Raw genomic sequence first — 19,488 nt, forward strand, 5'->3', positions numbered from 1 at the left:
GACGACCCTTTGGTCTTCTGTTCAACTGTTTTGCAAGCTTTTTTTTGCAGTGGACAAGTCATATCTAAATTACAGGCCATATTTTCTATGGGCAGGAGAAACAAAGGTTTTGAAAGGATTACTACGCTTTGGTGAGGTCTCTTGGAAAACCACAAAATGCATTCCTACATTCCTCGGCTTTATTTCACCTCCAGGAGCCTCTGGTGACTGGCAGAGAGCAGGCCAGGAACCAGCAGCCACACACTTTGCAGAAGCGGAACATGGCAACTACAGGATATGCTTTTTGTACCACATAATCCAGGTAGCAAAGAAGTAAAACCTGATCCTAGTATCCTCCATGTTCTATCTTTTTTTTTAAGCTGTAGTCAGGGAAAAATCAGAATGTGTCCTTTTTGAGAAGCCTGGGACATGAAAATATTACTAGATAATACAGTTTAGTACTGTACTTCATGAACTTGAAAGTTGATGATGAGGGAGAACAAATTTTAAGAACACTTAAAAAAATTAGCATATGCAAATATGATACAGTAATCTCAGAATTCTGAAGTGGACATTTAATTCCATAAATTCTATCCCCTATGATAAATATTGCTCTTTTTCACCTCTTATTTCTATTTCTGAAGCATAAGCTGACATTTACTTCCTGTTTATCAACAGCATCAACAACGATGCTACTGTCAGTGCACAGACAGCTGTTAACTGTACTGTGTTGACGAGACAGTTGCCAATGGTGCTTATTATACTTATTATAACACTTATGGCCACAGCCACAAGTGCTGCCTATACTAAGACAGGAGCCTCCTTTTACAAAAAGTGAGGCCTTTGAAGATTAGGACTCTGACCAACTTAAATGACAACAGGACAAAAGGTTGCTGAGAGAACCATGTAACTTGGGGCCTGAATTAAAGATTGCTAGTCTCCCAAAACTTTGCTTAAAATAAGCAGCAGTGCTTAAAAACAGGTCTGCCTCTGTGCCCAGAGATCTGTGTCACTGGGATATGCAGGGAACACACACTGAAGACACAACCTCCCTCCATCTCTTGCAAAGAAGCCCAGACCTAATTTCAATGAAGAATTGTTTTCCTTACCAGACAGGAAAGAATTTTAAATAGCAATTCCTGTCAATTCACAGAAACAAGACTAGTAAGATTCCTGGGACTTCAGGGGATAAGCAACACTTACTTGTTGCTGCCTTGTGATACTGAGCTGTCAAATTATCCTTGCTTGTGTTTTGCTGGAAGTAATGGGAAAACTGTTTCTTTAGAAAATAAGGAAACATTGTTACTTGATAACGAGAATGTCATGTTATTAAAATCTCCTTACATCTTGCTTGGAGGAGTGTAAAAATACACAGTTTCTAAAGAATAAAACTGTCTCAAAGCACAATGTGAGGAAACGAAGTGTTCCAAAGCTAATCCCTTGCTAGCATTCAGCAGTAAAATACATAGACGCCTCTTTCTTTCCTCTGTTTTTCCTGTTCTTCATTTAACAGAATGTGGACAAGGATCAGATGCAGAGCACAAGGTTCAAACATGTTTCACACCATAGCTACATAGGCAGCAGATTGTTAAATGTAAGGAAATACATTCTTTTCCAGGCATAAACTGGCAAACTTCCATTAACCTCTATCAATTTATGTCAATCAAGACATTTTGCCCAATGAGGAGTAATCTCATATTATAGTGCAAATCTATTTAATGGATTCAACTCTCTTTTTAAGGTTTAAAATGGTATTAAACATTAACTTCAGACAGAAAGATGTAAAAAACGGACAGCAGAAAAATATAAGCCACCGTGCATACTATTAGCAGGTAGGCTCAGGAAAACAGCCTCATGAAAAATGATAGCAAAGAAACTGGTGTTGAACGTCCTTATACTTACATTCACAAAAATGCAGAGCATACACCTATAGCCCAGTTCTGCATTTGCATTTGTGTGGGGATAATGAATAACACGTATAACATTAAGAATTATACTACTTGCACACATAGATACTCACTACTTGCACACATGAGATAACACACTAAGACTCTATCAAATCTGTTTCTCCCTTTCCCCTGTCAAACAAATACCTTGTCATAGTTACAACAGCTCTCATACTACACACATAATTAGGTGTTATCAGTTAATTTCCCCCCCTCTGATGAGTATTTCAGAATAACAGAGAGCTCAGCTAATGTTGATTCACAGAAAGAGCCTTTGGATGGGGAGCCAAAGGAACAGATCTTACAGAATGTGAAACTGAAGCACTACAGAACACTACAGAAAATCTCTGGACTTAAGTGAAATTCAGATGCAGATATTGAAAAAAAAACCCTTTCTCTACAACAGGCTAAAATAATCCCTGAACCCTGGATATCAGTCTGAATTCTGCAGCTCAAGTCCATACGTTTTAATTGCTAGACTGAAAATAATTGAAGAGTCTGGAAATGAAAACAGACCCATGAAAGTATTGTGTCAGCTAATGAAGAGACATCAGAAAGGTATCTAGGGGGAGAAAATATGTATGAAGGTCGGCTTTAATAAGTCCTCCCAGCCCTCACTACAGAGACTGGAGCAAAAGAGATACTACAGTTCACAACTCAGAGATTTAACCGTGGACTTCGGGTTTGAATCCTCCTCTAGAGCTCCCTCACCTGCAGCGCCCCCACTCCCTCTCATCTAGAATAAACCTGAACATGTTTTTAAGAGATCAGGATGCGCAGTTCTGAGCAAAGTGCTACCTGTCCAGTGTTGTAAAAATCAGAATTTGTTCAAGTTTTTTGTATCATTTCAAAAGGTAACCCTGTATGTATGTGACCCAAAATGTAACTGCAGGACTTCACACTAGCAGTTGCCCTCTTAATAGAAAGTCTCCTCTACTTCAGTCACCAAGAGAAAAATAGTAGCATGTTTTGTTTAAAAAAATGCTGCTTTTTGGTGGCACACTTCTATCAAGCCAATCCTTATACTGTAAAACACCAGCCAGGGCAGAAACAATTGCCCTTGAGTAAGACTGCTTAATCAAAGTTTTACGTAACTAAAATGTAGAACATATAGCTGTAAATAAAAGCCTTTCAACCTATCTTGATAAAAAAGGAAGAAAAGCATCAGGTGGGTTAAATAAAAACATTGGCACTTTTTCTTCACATAGTGCTTCCCCCGCTCTAGTGAACATGCGGCATATAAAGTGTCAAAGTGGCAGCACAGTTCTAGTTGGTTGGGTTTTCCCTGAAACATGAATCTGCAGTACACAGATTTATGCAGTGTACAACTGTGTGGAATACAAACATTCTGTTCCTTTCCCACAAGCGGTGTAATTTATCCCAGGCCCCATTATCCTAACAGTGGCACTCTGAACTGTGCTTGAACTCCCAGTGGTGACTGTTCTCAACAACTTTTAGCAAATTCAATTTTAATCAAGGAAAAAAAATAATAAAAAAGAAAGCCATGAAGAAGAGGAGGAGGAAAACAAGTATTAGAAGACTCACTGCTTTTAAAATGCTGACGGCTTCTTTACTGAGCCAGACTGGATATAAGACATCATCGTGAAGGATGGATTCAAAGAGATCATCTTCATTGTCAGCTTCAAAGGGGGGTTGCCCAGCCATCATTTCGTACATGAGAACACCCAGAGCCCACCAGTCTACTGAAGGGCCATATTCTAACTCCTGGAGGATCTGGTATAGAAAAAGAGATCACATTGAAAAGGCATGATAGACAACACTCTTAGCTGTACATTTACTGCTTCAACATGATACACCCTTTCTTTCCCCAGAGCCTAAGGAGGACTAAAACCCACACTGACGTCAGTAACAGCAGGCATGGTTTCTTACCGATGCAGTTTGCACTAAGAGAGCTGAGTCTCAACGCATAGTTTTCTCAGAAGTACTAACTGAGTTTATCAGTCCCCTGAGTAAAGGAGTATGCTCATGAGCAAAAAAGCTGTATATCCTTCCAAACTGTTTAAAGCAGGTCACGCTATAGGGGAAGAAAGATCACATATACAAAACAGATTGGTGGAAAATGTGAAACATTTCCTTGTCTCTATCTTGAGCAAAACAAACTGAACCAACTTGTTATGTTGCACAGAGATCATCTGAGAGATTTATTCTCATCCTTTAGGTAGGGCTGAGGGAAGCCAAAAGCATTTTTGTTCAAGTTCTTTTTACAGCATTGAAATGCTGTACAATAAATGCATGGCTGCAGGACTCACTTTAATTGCTTTTGCTTTCAGAAAAACTGGCTACAACTTTTCTGGTGGCACAAGTTCAACCTTGTAGCAAATACCTTTAGTGGGGGTAGTAGTTCAGAATGATGGATTTTTACCGTCTTACTTGGTGTTACAAAGCTAGTGCTGCGCATGGGACAAGTCTAATTCTTGGCTACTCTCCACTGAAAAGGAGCTTCTAGTTTGGCTGCAGCATTTCAGCATGAGGGGACTGAAGAAAGAAGAGTGGGTGACTGCTTAAGGTGAAGCTGACTGGCTTAAAAGGAGTTGGAATGGCAGCAACTCCACCACCTCCTTAAACAATATTAGTGGTGTTATAGTCTTGTGGTGAACTGCATTAGCTTAGTGCTGTGTTTGGGAATAATGATTGTACTGTAATGTACAATCCAAATCCAAATTCTCTCTTAACATAAAAACAGAAATGAGTTTAACATTTGGATGCCTCTGTCTGGATCCCAACTGGATTCTTAGTTGATTGGATATTAAATTTTATACACATTAATTATAGAAAATGATAGTCTTCAGAAGTGTACTTTTCAAGTGTTCAGGGCACACTCTCTGGAATTCAGATATTGCTACAGAAAAGGAAATTGAAACATACTACCATGAGGCAAGAGAAATAGGAGCGGAAGATAAGCTTCTGCAATCAGGATGACAAAACTGAGTTACTGACATCAGTGAGAAAAGCATTTAATATAAAAGTTCCTAGAATATTATTATTGCTTTGTTTTTAGTAATAGTTTTTAAAGAATTTGCTAAATGACTCAATTAGTATACTAAATCAAAAAAGAATTCATATAAAACCAAACCCATCTCTCTGGTACTTTCTTTTTCCTGCAGAGTACTTTTGAAATGCCACAAAACATGTTCATAGATGTTACAATAGTTCCAAGATGACTCACAACTTATCAGTTGTGCTACCAAAGCTTGCCAGACATGAACTCTAACAATATGGATTTCTAATTTATTGTCTCAAGCAAATAATAAACTAACATTTTTCCCTGATGCAAATTTATGGTTGATGAAAGACAAACCATTGAAACATTTTATACTATATCAGCACAGTGAATCTTTGGCAAAAAAGATGCATGGATTACTAACTATATTGAGCTGACAAAAGTCTGTCTATCAGATAAACTGAATAATACTGATTCATTTGAAGCACTCAGAAATTTACCTTATAATCTTAAAATTTAGGATATGTGAAACCAGCACAATTATCAGCAAATTATTTTACTCAATGAATGCCTTAAAGCGAATTTGGGTGTTTTCAACTGTTTTATATGGATGTTGCAGCATCCCTATAAAAGAATCCTATGTTTCTATGCAAGTATATATATTTTCTCTCCACCCATATGATAAGTACCACAAAGATAATATTTTTCACTCACAAACACTTTAAAGAAAGGAAGAAATGATATTCTCACAAAGCTGTTAACGCAAAATGGCACAAAACCTACAGTCTCTTCCATATGAACATCCCCCTTTAAGTCTCATGAAGAATTAAAACACTTTTTATAACTACTAAAGACCGGTGCTGACAGTACTCAGTTGCATCTATCTTCTTAAAGGCTTCAGTGAAGGCTTCTTTGAAGTGCCTTCACAATGATGCTAAGTCAGAAATGAGAATATGGAGAAGAATATAGCTGAGTTCAGGGAATAAATAAAAGAAAATCCAACTCCTATCGACATGGAACATTGTTCTTGCCCTATAGAATAAACTAATTCTGCAGGATTAACCAGGAAAACTGTGGCACAGCCTAGTTTGCATCATCTATTTCTTTCATCTACATATAAAAAGTGTCTAAAATTACACATGTAATAGTCCATTTGATGAATGATACTATCTATATTCTTAGCACAGTGAAAAATAATACCTCTGGAGCTATATAGTCAGGCGTGCCGCAAAAGGTTGTGGTGGTCACTCCATTCAGAATCCCTTCTTTGCACATCCCAAAGTCAGCCAGTTTACAGTGGCCTTCTGCATCCAGAAGAATATTGTCCAGTTTCAGGTCCCTGAAATAAAGAGTCCCAGATTTAAATCGGCTCTCAAGTTTTGAGCACACACTCCTGAATTTGAACAGAAACTCTAGAACATGACAAATAGATGGTTTCACAAACAACACCAAGTAATTGCCCTTCACATGTGTGCATGAAAAGTGACTGGTAGCAGTCACTTTCCTGGATAACAGCAAAAAGGAAGCAGGTAATGACAAGCATTTTGTAAGATGAGGCCTGTACTCTCTCTTCAGCTGCATGGAAGCACAGCTGTAAAGCATCAGAAACATTTGGAAAAGATCTCAGTCTCTTGCTTGTTACAGATCTAAGACTTATTTCTTATATTTCCTATGTGAAATAGGTCAATGTTGTCTAATAAAGTCCCTCTCCCTTTTTGTATCAGCACAAAATAAGGAGTACCAATTTACCCATATTTAGCATACGGGTTGAATTAATTGTTACTTTCAAACCTGGATTACTTTGAATTGTATTCTTAACATATACTAGAAATCCAAAGTTCAGACTGCAAGGAGAGGGCTGATAAACAATGCTCCCATCTTCGGGAGCCTAATTTTTTGCTGTTTAAAAGCTGCACAGAAATAATCTCACATGACTATTTTGCATTCATTGTTAAACAACACATCTTAGCAGCTGCCTCTCTCTGATCATTCTTTGTACAAACGTCTTTGTGTCGAAAATACACAATTCTTCAGTTATTAAATTGGGTGAGGTCAAAAACAGGTTGAGAAAGGGATATCCACCTTTCCTGTCTTGCCCTCTGCACATTTTCTAAATATACCATTGATAGTTATCTCATGATCCAAACACAATGGATGCTAGGTACCATTTAACTTACCTGCCACTGCCTTAGACTAAACTACAGTAGGATCTAGAAAGCCAGTGCACAAAAGAGCCCTCACTTGCATGAAAAACAACAACAACAAAATAAAATCCACTATTAATAACATTTTATCAGGTATAAATGATAAAAAATAAAACAAAACAAAACAAACAAACAAAAAAACAACAAAAAACAAAGACAACAAAATTCACTGTGGGTCACTTCCAACTCAGGATATTCTACAATTCACTGATATTGCATGGCCTACTTTATTTTTATACTTCTATCTAGGCTGTAGATGCTTTTGTAGTGTATTGAAGATATGCAATAATAAAAGAAGACATTGTATGTATGAATGCATAGAGAGGTGAGAATCAAAAGCAGGACTTATGTCCTTAGGTGACTTTGTGTGGGCACCTTTGATCAGAACTTTTTTTCTAGACAGAGAAGTTTCCGTAGATGGAATTGATGATAAATAAGTATGTGTAGACAAATTCTAAATCAGTTATAGGAAAAAAACTGCATACCAACCTCTGTGAACAAATGAAAAACAAGAGAGGTGATTGGTGATAGGCAACATGGCTTCAACAAAGGCAGATCATGCCTGACAAATTTGGTGGCCTTCTATGATGTGGTCACGGTTAGTAGATAAGGGAAGAGAAACTGATGTCATCTATCTGGACTTGTGCAAAGCTTTTGACACTGTCCCTCACCACATCCTTGTCTCTAAATTGGAGAGACATAGATTAGATGGATGGACCACTTGATGGATAAGGAATTGGCTGGACAGTCGTACTCAAAGAGTTGCAGTCAGTGTCCCAATGTACAGATGGAGACCAGTGATGAGTGGTGTCACTCGGTGGTCTGAATTGGCACTGGTATGTGGTATATGTAACATCTTTGTTGGTAACATGACAGTGGGATTGAGTGCACTCTCAGCAAGTCTGTGGATGACACCAAGCTGAATGGTGTGACAGACACAGTGAGAGAAGGGGGACCTTGACAGGCTTGAAAGGTGGGCCTGTGTTAACCTTATGAAGTTCAACAAGACCAAGTGCAAGATCTTGTACCTGGGTTGGGACAACACCAAGGACAAACACAGGCTAGACAGAAAATGGATTGACAGCAGCCCTCAGGAGATGTACACGGGGGTATTGGTGGATGAAAAACTGAATATGAGGTGGCAGTGTGCACTTGCAGCCCAATAAGTTAATTGTATCTTGGGCTGCATCAAAAGAAGTGTAGCTGGCAGGTCAAGGCAGGTGATTCTCCCCCTCTACTGCACCCTTGTGAGACCCCACCTGGAGTTCTGTGTTCAGCTCTGGGGTCCCCAGCAGAACAAACACATGGACCTATTAGAGTGAATACACAGGAGGGCCACGAGGATGATCAGAAGGCAAGAGTGTCTCTCCTATGAAGACAGGCTGATAATCAAAGTTGGAGTTATATAGCCTGGAGAAGAGAAAGCTTCAGGGAGACCTTATGACACTGTTCTAGTACCTAAAGGGGGCCTACAGGAAAGATGGGGAGGGACTCTGTCAGAGGGTGCAGTGATAGAACAAGGGGGAACACTTTTAAACTGAAAGAGGGTATATTTAGAATAGACATTGGGAAGAAATTCTTCACATGAGGGTGGTGAGACATTGGAACAGGTTTCCCAGAGAAGTTCTGGATGCCCCATCCCTGGAAGTGTTCAAGACCAGCCTGAATGGAGCTTTGGGCAATCTGGTCTAGTTGAAAGTGTCCCTGCCCATGGCAGGGGGTTAGAACTAGATGATCTTTAAGGTCCCTTCCAACCCAAACCAGTCCATGAATCTATGAAAAGATTTTGTTGCCAAAATCTTTAATGCCAACAAATTCCAGCCCCCAGATTTTAGATCCACAGGGGAAACATTCAGACAGGTTAGATGATTAAGTGCCTCTACACCAATGCACGCAGCATGGGAAACAAGCAGGAGGAGTTTGAAACCACGGTGCAATTAGAAAACTATGACCTAATTGCTATCACGGAAACATAGTGGGATGAATTACACAACTGGAACACTGCAATTGAGGGCTGCAAGCTTTTCAGAAGAGATAAGCAGAGAAGGGGGGTTGACCTCTATGTTAAGAAATAGACTGTGATACCCCTGAGACACAGACACAGACAGGTTAAGAGCTTGCGGGTAAAAGTTAAGGACTGGACCAATAAAGGACACCTTGTGGCTGGAGACTACTACAGGCTGCCAGATCAAGGGGAGCCTGTTGACAAGGCCATCCTGCTTCAGCTACAAAAAGCATCATGCTCACAGGCTCTCATCCTGTTGGGGGATTTCAACCACCTGGATGTCTGCTGGGAAAGCAACACAGCAGGCTGTAAGCAATCCAGGAGACCCATGAAGGAAGCAGAGGATAACTTCCGGGTCCAGCTAGTAGACAAACCAACCAGAGGGGAAATGTTACCAGACCTGGTGCTCACCAGCGCGGATGAACTCATTAAAGAGGTTAATATGGGAGGCAGTCTGGGCTGCAGTGAACATGCTGTAGTTGAGCTCATTAATGTACTTAGATACTGCTATAGCTACATGAAAAGAGGATATTTGATTTGTAATAAGTGCACATTACTGCTTAAGCTACTGACAACTGCCAAGAACAGGGTATCTAATCTGAGTGATGTTTGGTGTGACCCAGTGTGGTTGCTTGTACCTTCTTTTGACTCTATGAATGCCTTATTTATGTCACTCACGTGGAAAGTTTTGCCCTCAAGTTTTAAAAGAGGCCCTTTCTCAAGTAAATCATTCTCATTTTCTCCTTGTGCCCAGGATGAGGCACGTTCACCCCACATTTACTTCTTCAAGAACTCTGCATACCTTGAAACTGCCATTTGGTAGGCCAGGGCTTGTTGATGCTTCTCTTCCTTTGCTAGGTGGAATTTCTAGAGGAAGCCTGTCCTGCATATACTGTGTCTCCTCCAACTTTGTCTGGGGATTTGGGTCTACGATATCAACATTTGCAGAAGATGACAAGCTTGCCCCAAAATAAAATTGTCAATCAACCAATTTTTAATGTGTTTGTCAGATTAGGGACGTGACTTACAATAGGCATTAGAAGTACTGTGTATTGTCCTGTACCAGTGGACAGTTTAATATTATGACTGCATCGTGGTCACTACTTAGGAGGAATTATGGCTGTGTGCTATAAATATTATAATGCATTAACTTAGCACCATGAAAGGATTTCTCCTGCCTTCTGCCATGTTTTGAGCAAGAACTCAGTGCATGAATTAAAAATGTAGGATCTACCTTCAGCAGATTATCATGCTGACTCTGAAGCCAGGCAAGATTACCAGAGTGGCTAAAATGTTTAAAGAATTAGTGGATAAGATTTGCTGGGAATCTGTCCATAGGGACAGAGGAATTGATCAGAGCTGGCAGCTCTTTAAAAACACTGCTCTTAGAGCAAAAGAGTGACACCCCAGCCTGTGAGTTGGAACTAGATGATATTTAAGGTCCTTTCCAGCACAAAGCATTCCATAATTGAATAATCCTTCCAAGGCTGTGTTATGTGAGACATGTCCACAGATACAGTATGCTGGGATTTCCCCTGAAATGCTCTTTTCTTCATATCAGGCCTACTTCAGTAGGTGGATTTTATTATTATTTTATTATTTTGTCTTTTTTTTTTTTTTAAACACTCGTTCACAATTTTGTGCATGCTGGCCTGCCTGTATCTAACCTATACTACATATACAGGATAGCAAAAAAACATCAGGTATTTCTGGTACACAGTGGGCTTACTGCTTAAGGTCTTCACAAAGACAGCACATCAGAGTATTAAATCAGACACTTCTGGGAAGCACTGAATGACCTACTGTGCATGTAGAAGCCAGTTATGCTGTGCACAAAGTTATGCTAAGTGATTTGTGCATATGCAAGAAGTTTGACCGAGTCAGATCTACCTCATTAACAGTAAATCCACTGTTCCCCCCATAAACTAGCCTCATCAATTATGATTTATGTAACTGAAGTATATATGGAATGTAGAAATGCTCCTTGCAACCAATATGTCCTACACCTGACATCAGTCTCTCCAGATCAGTTGCACTACTTTTGTATGTCCTCAGTTGTTCACCCACATAAGGCCCTTTGGAGAAGACTACATATTTTGTCATTCCTTGAATTCATCCTTTTTATCAGTTCCTAAACAGCCTGAGATCAAACAGGCTACAGCATAATCCCCTTCATCTAACCATTTAACCTGCCAAACAATCACCTCCAACTATCCCTTTACTATCCCTTTATTTGCTTAAAGATTCCTGTAAGTAACAGAAACTAGAAATAAAAACTTGAGAGTAGAAAAAGAGAATGAATAGACTGAGCATAGGAAAAAAAAAGCAAGAGCCTTAATATTAAATTCTGACTACCTGTAAAGACCAACAGTGAAATTTTAAGCTTACCTGTAAAAGCACAAGTCAATTTAACTTCCTTACTATTTATGAAATCATAATCCTACTTGACAGAAAAAAAAAACACACATCTGGGACCCTTTCATCAAGCTTAAACAATGAAGGCTATAAGCCTCTTCACAACTCTATTAGAGGCGTTGAGGACATCAGCTTAATTACTCATGCAGTAACGGAATTTGACACCAGTAGATTTTTATTACTGCAAATACAAAGTGCATCAGAGTTTCAGAAAAAAATTGGAAGAAGCTAAAACAACAACAGCATGACTTCCATCAAAGTAGATAGGGGAGGTTAAAAGGTAAGCTGGGAGTCTGCCAAAGTGCCAAATTCATAGCTAGCCCACAAGATTATCATAGTCCATAAAACTGCTTGCACTGAAAACCATTTAAAAACAATTTGCAGTTGACAGAGGGGGAAAAAAAAAAAGGGGGGGAAAAAGAAAGCTTAGTTACTAAATAAATGTAAGAGAGTAGGTAATGTGACATTTAACACCTCAGAAGAAAAAAAAAAAAAAGAAAACACTCAGAGATGAGGAAAAAAATGAAAACGTAACAGAAAAGAGTTGTCAAGGGAACATGTTTTTGCAGAGCAGCAGTGCCAGTGAAAAAAAAAATAAGTTTTAGTTTAAGACCTCTGTCTCCCCAGAACTTTCTAAGACACAGCCAGCTCTCCTATCATCATAGAAAGTAAACAGCTCTGTCTCTGGAATGTAAATTCATTGTACAGAATGATCCATTAGGATCCATCCAGACTTTTACTTGGTTCCCGGTATTACTGCCAGCTGTCTGTGTCTAAATCAGAGCTTACCAAATGATACAGTGTCAAATAGCTCAATGACAAAGATCTATTACATTCTTCTTTTTCTCGTTTTGCATACTCTTTGTAGGAGCTAAGAAAGTCATCTGTTTCTGACAAAATGAGCTCCCACAACCTGAGTAACTACTTGCAATTTGCAAACAACCTAACCAGTTAAGCTAGGAAAGTGCCCGGGTTGCTTGAATGCAGTAATGATGCATTAAGCTACCTCTCTCCTTTGTTTGCCAAGATACTTTGTACAGTCAGTTCAGTTGACTTGAGCAGTCAGTTGCGTAACATGTTTTTTTTTAAATCATTTCTTTTCTCAGAAAGCATTAACCAGAAATTTAAGCCTCGGTTTCCATTTCTGGGCATCTGCCAGCATCACAGTCACCTCAGAAGCTGGAATGACTGGCAGGATCTTAAGAGAGAATCAGGATTGTAACAGCAAGGCTTGTGCATGTCTGAACAGAAGAGCAGGCTGGCTGCAGGTAACCTGCAAGAAAGCTTCCCTTACGCTCATTCATTCCTCCACATGCCAGTGTCATGAGCCACCGACTGCCCTCGCTTCCCAGAAATGCCCCGGTGATGAGGACTTTGCGGGACTGGGTTCTTCAAGTCTGACTTCAAACGGTAGCCAGCAAGATAACCACCTTGTCTGTGTGGCCATGTGTCACACACGCCATTTAGATAACAGGTAATTTTCTTGTTGAAAGTAAGGCAGTTAAACAGCCAAGATGGGTTTTGAACAGTGACTCTGCCAAACATTACTGACAGTAGCCTTTGAATCAGGTAAACATTAGTAACTAAATAAATCCATATTTGAAGAACAGGATCAAGTAGCTAAGAAACATGATCACGTGTTGGTTTAAGCAATCATTTTACAATGCAATATCTCCGCAGCATCTGCTTTTACTCTAGCTGCTGAATAAGCAACAAAAATTTAAAGCATATACATTTCAGTGTATCATAATCATTATCTACAAATGATAACTGCATTGGAAACAAGGATTTTCCTTTATACGACGAAAGTTAAGTACTGCACCTTATTAAACATCTACAGAACATCAAAGAACACAAGTCAAAAATATGCAATTACTGAACTACTGTCAAAGAAACAGATCCTTCGTAATTTTGTTTTGGTTTTGTGACTTTCAGCTGCTATAAAACCCTTTCAATAGTGTATTTGAAATAATTGCCACTGCCATTGTTCCCCTGCATGGGAAAATCACATCCTCTCTGCAGGCTTTGAATAGACAGGCTATTCACAGAAGAAGCCACAGAAGGTAAAAAGGAAACATCCCCATAACAAGACACGGAGTGCCAACAGAACTGTTCTCCAGTCCTACGGTTACTGAAATTCATAACTGAGGGCGCAACACCCTCATTATATCAACTAACAATTCCAATTAGTAAGATGAAATTACTTTTTCTATTTTAATTAAGGTAAGACCTCTACATTCTTAGAATTACTTTTTAAGTTACTCAGTGGTATCCAAAATGCATTTGAGACAAAGATGCTCTCCTGCACCAACAGGTCTCTCCTGTACCCAGCACAAACTTGCTCTTTGCTGTAATTTTAGTTAATAGTGCATTTCCAATATAATTTTTAGCCATAAGCAGAAAATATCATAGAACTTGGACCATTTGTACCATACTGCCTGACATGGTCTTTTCTGTATGACTGAGAAATTCACCAAAGTCTTCATCTCAGTTCTTCAAACACATTGGTGTACTTCAAATACCCAGATAATTAACGTACTAGATCCTGGTCTAACAAAAATGGAGCTATATATGGAGCTGGTCAGAAAACAAGCAAGCAAACAAACAAACAAACAAAAATTGTTATGTTCTGATGTCAGCTTCTTTAATAACTAAGCCTCATCAACTTAATATCAGTTTCCTTAGACTATGGGATAGATAAACTAGAACTGTTCTTCACTAGTGGATTCTTTTATTTCATTATGCATGTAAGTCATGAAACATCAGCAAGGCTTTCTTATCCCCATGACAGATCGGAGATAAATGAGAAAACAAATCCAAACCATAACTTCTAAGATAACACAAACTAAAAAATATAATTTTCTGCCTTTCAAAAAACTGTACAGAAAAGAAACACATAATTTTCCCTGTTACTGAGCATGAAAATACAATAATAGCAGTGTCATTGGAGGTCGGGTTCTACCAGGTGAGGTGATCTCCCTTAGTGTAAGAAATACAGCATGCGCTGGACTGTTCATTCTTACAGGTGGATTCAGAACAGTAGGGCAGTTTTTGCTAGCAAGGAGGGAGTATGGAGAAATGTGAGGAAAAATGCTTCTGCTGCTTTTATTGTTGTAAGAGATCTCAGGAAGTTTTGCCTGTGTTTATCTGAAAGTCTTGGAATTTCTGTTTTGCTTTTATTTTGATTCATTAAGTAATTACTGGATTTATGAAAAGCACTTTCTTTGCATTACACTATTACATTACAGAATAAGGGCATCATCTATCACCAAAACTATAGAAGAGCTGTACCCAGCAACATATAGAAAAACCCGCTGTAAAGATTTGAAAAGTGTTGCTTTTCAGCAGTGCCAAGTTTGCAATGCAGCAAATCCACCTTTTATTGATGTGAATCCATATGTACAATGCCTTCCTGTCAGGCATGTTTATTTTAAAAACCCACATATTACTTTCCCCATTTAGCACAATGTCCATCATCATGCCAACTGCACAAATATCTGGCAGACTACAGGGGTGGCAGAGACAGGAGAAGGGATGTAGCAAATGGCAGCTTGCTATCTACCTGCCAAGGACATCAGAGGGAGACAAACACACCACTGCCAGCTGTGGCTTGGTAAAACCTGGTCATTAGGAAGTAAAAATATGGATTGCATGAAGTTGCCAGCTCCAGCAATGTACCATTGAGAGAACTTTTAGGAAAGCAAGGTCCTGAGATGGAAAGGCCGGCTGTTTTAATCATGCAGCCCTCACTATTAACTGATGTCTTAACGATGTATTGACCAAAGGTTTAATATTCCTTTCCAGGAGCTTAAGGAAAGCAGTGACTTTTCTGATAGCATAAAAATAACTTCTATAAAATAATTTCTATATATGGCCTTTTAATGTCTTTGACCATAACTTTATTACAATTGTCGGTAGGAACTTAGGACATTACAGTGCATGATCTGCTTATCTTATTATGCCGAATTTCCTTGAAATAATGTGTAGACAAATAAATATATCATACTTAACAGGTTTTCTTTGTGTTGCCTTTCCTTTCTTATTATTTCCACATTTTTATTTGAGAACATAAGTGAAATATATAGAAGTTCAGATATACATTATGTAAAACATTCTCACAAATTGGCTAAGCACAGAGGGGAGTGGTTTCTATTTCTTTTTCAAGAGAGAGTTTCTTTTTACATTCACATCACGCTGCTTTTTAATCCTCGTCCTTCCATGACCCGTACCTGGGAATGTGACAATTCCTCAATGAGACTAAGGCAGGGATGGGATGTAGTGTTACAACTGTTCCTATTGAACTAGCCTGAATCTGAAGGCCTAATTTAGACAAATTTTGTGTTGGATCCCAGTGGCAACTCTGCCTTCCCATGGCCTGCAGTTCTTTTTACCAAGAACTGACACAAGTGGAGCTGGCTTCATATTAGACGCACTGTATAGGACAATCTGCCTCAGAAACAGTTATAGCAGATAGCAAGTGATCTTTCCCTTCTGTAAAGCTTGAGATTAAAAAATAAATAAATAAATAACTAGTGTTTTATGTTGAGTGAAAACATGGTGTGTTCAAAAGTTTGTATAAAAGCAGTGTGCAAATAGCTGTTGGCCTGGTGCTCAGGATGGTGTCCTCTTCTCCGAGGCTGGCTCTAACCCAGGGCTGAGCATCCTGGTCTTGCACTGCACATCTGACTGACATTTGAGTGGCTATTGACAGTTCTGTGAGAGAATTTTCTTCCCCCCTCTACTTTGGTTAAAAACACCATTTTCTAACCTTTCTTTTCCTTGAAAATTTTAGCTGAGAAATCCTAAGTGGCTCTAGATATTCCAGCTGGGAATGACAAGATGAAATCTGTACTCCCACTGACAATATTTACTGTGTCAGTCTCTGCTAAAAAGCTATTGTGTTGAGTCATTGCTAAATATGTAACGTGACACAACCTGTCCTTGCTGACACCTCAGTGATCCCGCCGAGGACAATAAAGCTCCCCAGGTTCAGCCAAAGACTGACTCAAGCTGTGGTATTCTACTGTGTGAGATTCAATGCTTCATGCTCTTATTTTTATATCTCAGATAACATACAAACAAGATTGCATATGCATTGTTATAACAATAAGTTAGGTGGAGCGCAAACTAAGAGTGCCTGCTATGTATGTCTATAATCCTTTTAAACAAAACAATACTAAATCATTATTTGATAAAACCACAATGAAAGACAGTGAAAGGATGGCGTGAAGCTAGAAAAGCTTGTCAGATCAAGTCCAGAAAACTTAATTCTGAAAAAAATGCTAGCATAACCTTAGGAAGCAAATTTATCTGCAGACATACTAATTAACTTCTCATACCTAGATCAGCTCAAAAGTTTGTCTTTGGAAACCTAGAACAGTGTTTTTTTCCTCAGTGGCTTCAGTAGGTATAATGACAAATCTGGATGGTGGAAAAAAAGTTTTTCTGCAAACATGCAGAAAAGAAAAGAGTACTTGGTTTTCAGGCATAGTTTCTGTGGCTAACAGAAAAGGCTAACAATCTTTTTTCTCTTTGCTGTTTTCTTCAACTGCAGCTTTCTTACACAGAACAGAACAACATTCAGGCAACAAATGCATGTCTATCCATGTAGCATCTTGTTTCCTACAGCAGTGCTCACTAGCTATCATCTTAGCAATGAAGCCTTGCAACTCTTAATAGCCCAAAAGAAGACATATTGCTTTACACAGATAATAGCAATGACAATAAAGGTTGTAACGTAATCAATCACAATTCCATTTTTTTTTGTAATTTATGTAAAACATCAAAGTAACTAAAGCTATGAAATATTTTGTTCTGTTTTTGTAGTATTCTTTTCTCTATTTCTCAGCATTCTGACCTGATCCCACCAAATCTGAGCATTTGAGGTTGCTCAGTTTGCCTCAGGCTACCTCCATAGCCATCTCCACGGGTATCTCCAAGAGGATGATTCACAGAATATGTGGGCTGCACAGCTCCCTAAAGAAGCTTATCCTGGCTAAATGCACTCTAGGACAAGCACGATCCTGACTTTGAGGCTTCTCTTGCATTCCTAAAGTTAGGTGAGATGAATCTGAGCCTTTATGTACATTCAATGTACGAACGTTCAGCTTCCCAGCTTCCTGTTTTCCAGATAGAGATTCACCTTATTTTCATTCAAATTAGTTTTGAAACTTCAATTTTTGTAGGAGATGGCCAGACAAAAGATGATTAAGAGAAGATCTGCATTCATTTGTCTAGTAGAAATTTCTCTTGCACACACACACACACAGAATTTGCTAGTATTTAAATTTATGTACAATAAAACTTCTGAATTTTGCTGAATTTTGCTCATTTAAGTCATATTACACTTTCCTGACTGCAAAAACTCCCGACACACATCCAAATAGCCAGACATTTAATTGCTCTACTTGGACACACCAAATAAAGGGCTCCAAAGCATTTTTATTCTACATTGTTTCAGGCACATAGAAAGAGCATTAAAAAAAAAAAAAAAAAAAAAAAAAGGCAACAGAAGAAAAGCTGCTACTGTAATCAGCCATGATTGAAGGCATTTCCTGTACTTTGCTATCAAACCGGTTGTTTTTTCCATTACATACTAACTGAACTTTAGTAAGGTCAAGACACCACAGAAAAACAGGATCAGAATATCTTTAATCAACTAAAGTTGACTACTTCAGCCTCTCTCTTTCAGATGTTTAGTCCTGGATCTCATCCCACGTCTCCTATTTTCTTCTTTAAATTACAGAAGCATACAAGAGGTCCTTTTGAATTTCCGATTGGGATGGTTGTTTTCAATGGCATTTAACTTGTTAAGCTTACACATACCCTAGCCTAAAGGTCAATTAATCTCACATTGCATAACAATACTGATATTATTTTAGTACAATAGAACTACAATAGGGGAGACAGGTTTTCATTCACAATCACAATACTGGGCCAAAAACTTCTCCCAGTTGGAAGCCTATTGTTTCCATCATGCTGCCTATTAAGATCAAGTCTAAGTTTTGAAATGATTAAGTAAAAGTTGAAGCTACAATGGCATAGGATAATTTGATCCAATCCTGCACATTGTCACCCTGCTATCACTCTGTATGCAAATGGTTTTAAGGTACACAACATCCCTGTACTATGCTCCAACCCTATTCTTTCTCAGAGAGGAAAAATTCATTTTTTTAATTCCATGAACGCCAAATGAGATTCTTAATGTAACACAGATGCCAACATCTGTGTCGACATCTCTCTCAGAAATGACCAGTTCCAAGTATATTGTTGACTCAACAGAGAAGGGAGAAGATTGTCATGTTTTCCCAGCAGCTACCAAGACAGCCTCATGCTTTAGTCCAGTTCAGTTGCAGAAAGGAGAACATCAACTTGCCTGAGCATTGTGATAAGACTGAAAATTGACTCATGCAGCCTTATTATCTACCTACCAAACATAGATGAACAAAATCAAGGCCACTTAGTGCTAACAGATGGCCTCCAAAGCTCTCCTTAAGACCTGTTGTCTCCTGCACTCCATCCCTTTTCTAGCTTCAAAGCTTTGAAGTTCCTCTTTTAAAATTCAGCTGGGGCTATTTATCAAAAGAAAAGTAATGAGACTCACAAAGATCCCCATTTTTCAGCCATGGGACCAGACCTTCAACATACTCAAAGAAGAGAAGACATAGTAAAGATGAAGAACTATTAAAATACCAGAATCCACTTGTTAAAAAGGTAGCACAAATTTTATACTTCCTCAAAAATGCTTATTTTTTGCTTCTATAAGGATGAGACAGAATAGCCACCAGATTCAGGGGAAAAAATGAAATTGTGGCAATACTGGGAGCCAACATTATAACTAGAACTGATCTTCATTTTCTTTCATTTTTTTGAGTAACCTTCATACACTCTGTAGACTTACAAAGATGTTTCCAAAAAATAAAAAAATAAAAAAATCAGTCTGGCATCCACAACACTGGGCATACAATAAAACGGCCA

The 19,488-nt window shown here is 38.7% G+C and overlaps 1 protein-coding gene across 2 annotated transcripts in view; it reads right to left on the minus strand.

The window, feature by feature from the left end:
* PRKCE (protein kinase C epsilon) overlaps positions 1-19,488 on the minus strand; it is a 295,529-nt gene that overhangs the window by 21,761 nt on the left and 254,280 nt on the right. For both annotated transcript variants that reach the window (XM_068676665.1, XM_068676666.1), the window contains exons 12-13: positions 6,088-6,226; positions 3,471-3,659 (exon numbers count right to left, since the gene is read on the minus strand). In XM_068676665.1, coding sequence (XP_068532766.1) covers positions 3,471-3,659; positions 6,088-6,226 — 328 coding nt within the window. The remainder of the gene's footprint in view (positions 1-3,470; positions 3,660-6,087; positions 6,227-19,488) is intronic.

This window comes from Anas acuta, chromosome 3, assembly GCF_963932015.1.
Source record: "Anas acuta chromosome 3, bAnaAcu1.1, whole genome shotgun sequence".
Lineage (NCBI taxonomy): Eukaryota > Metazoa > Chordata > Aves > Anseriformes > Anatidae > Anas > Anas acuta.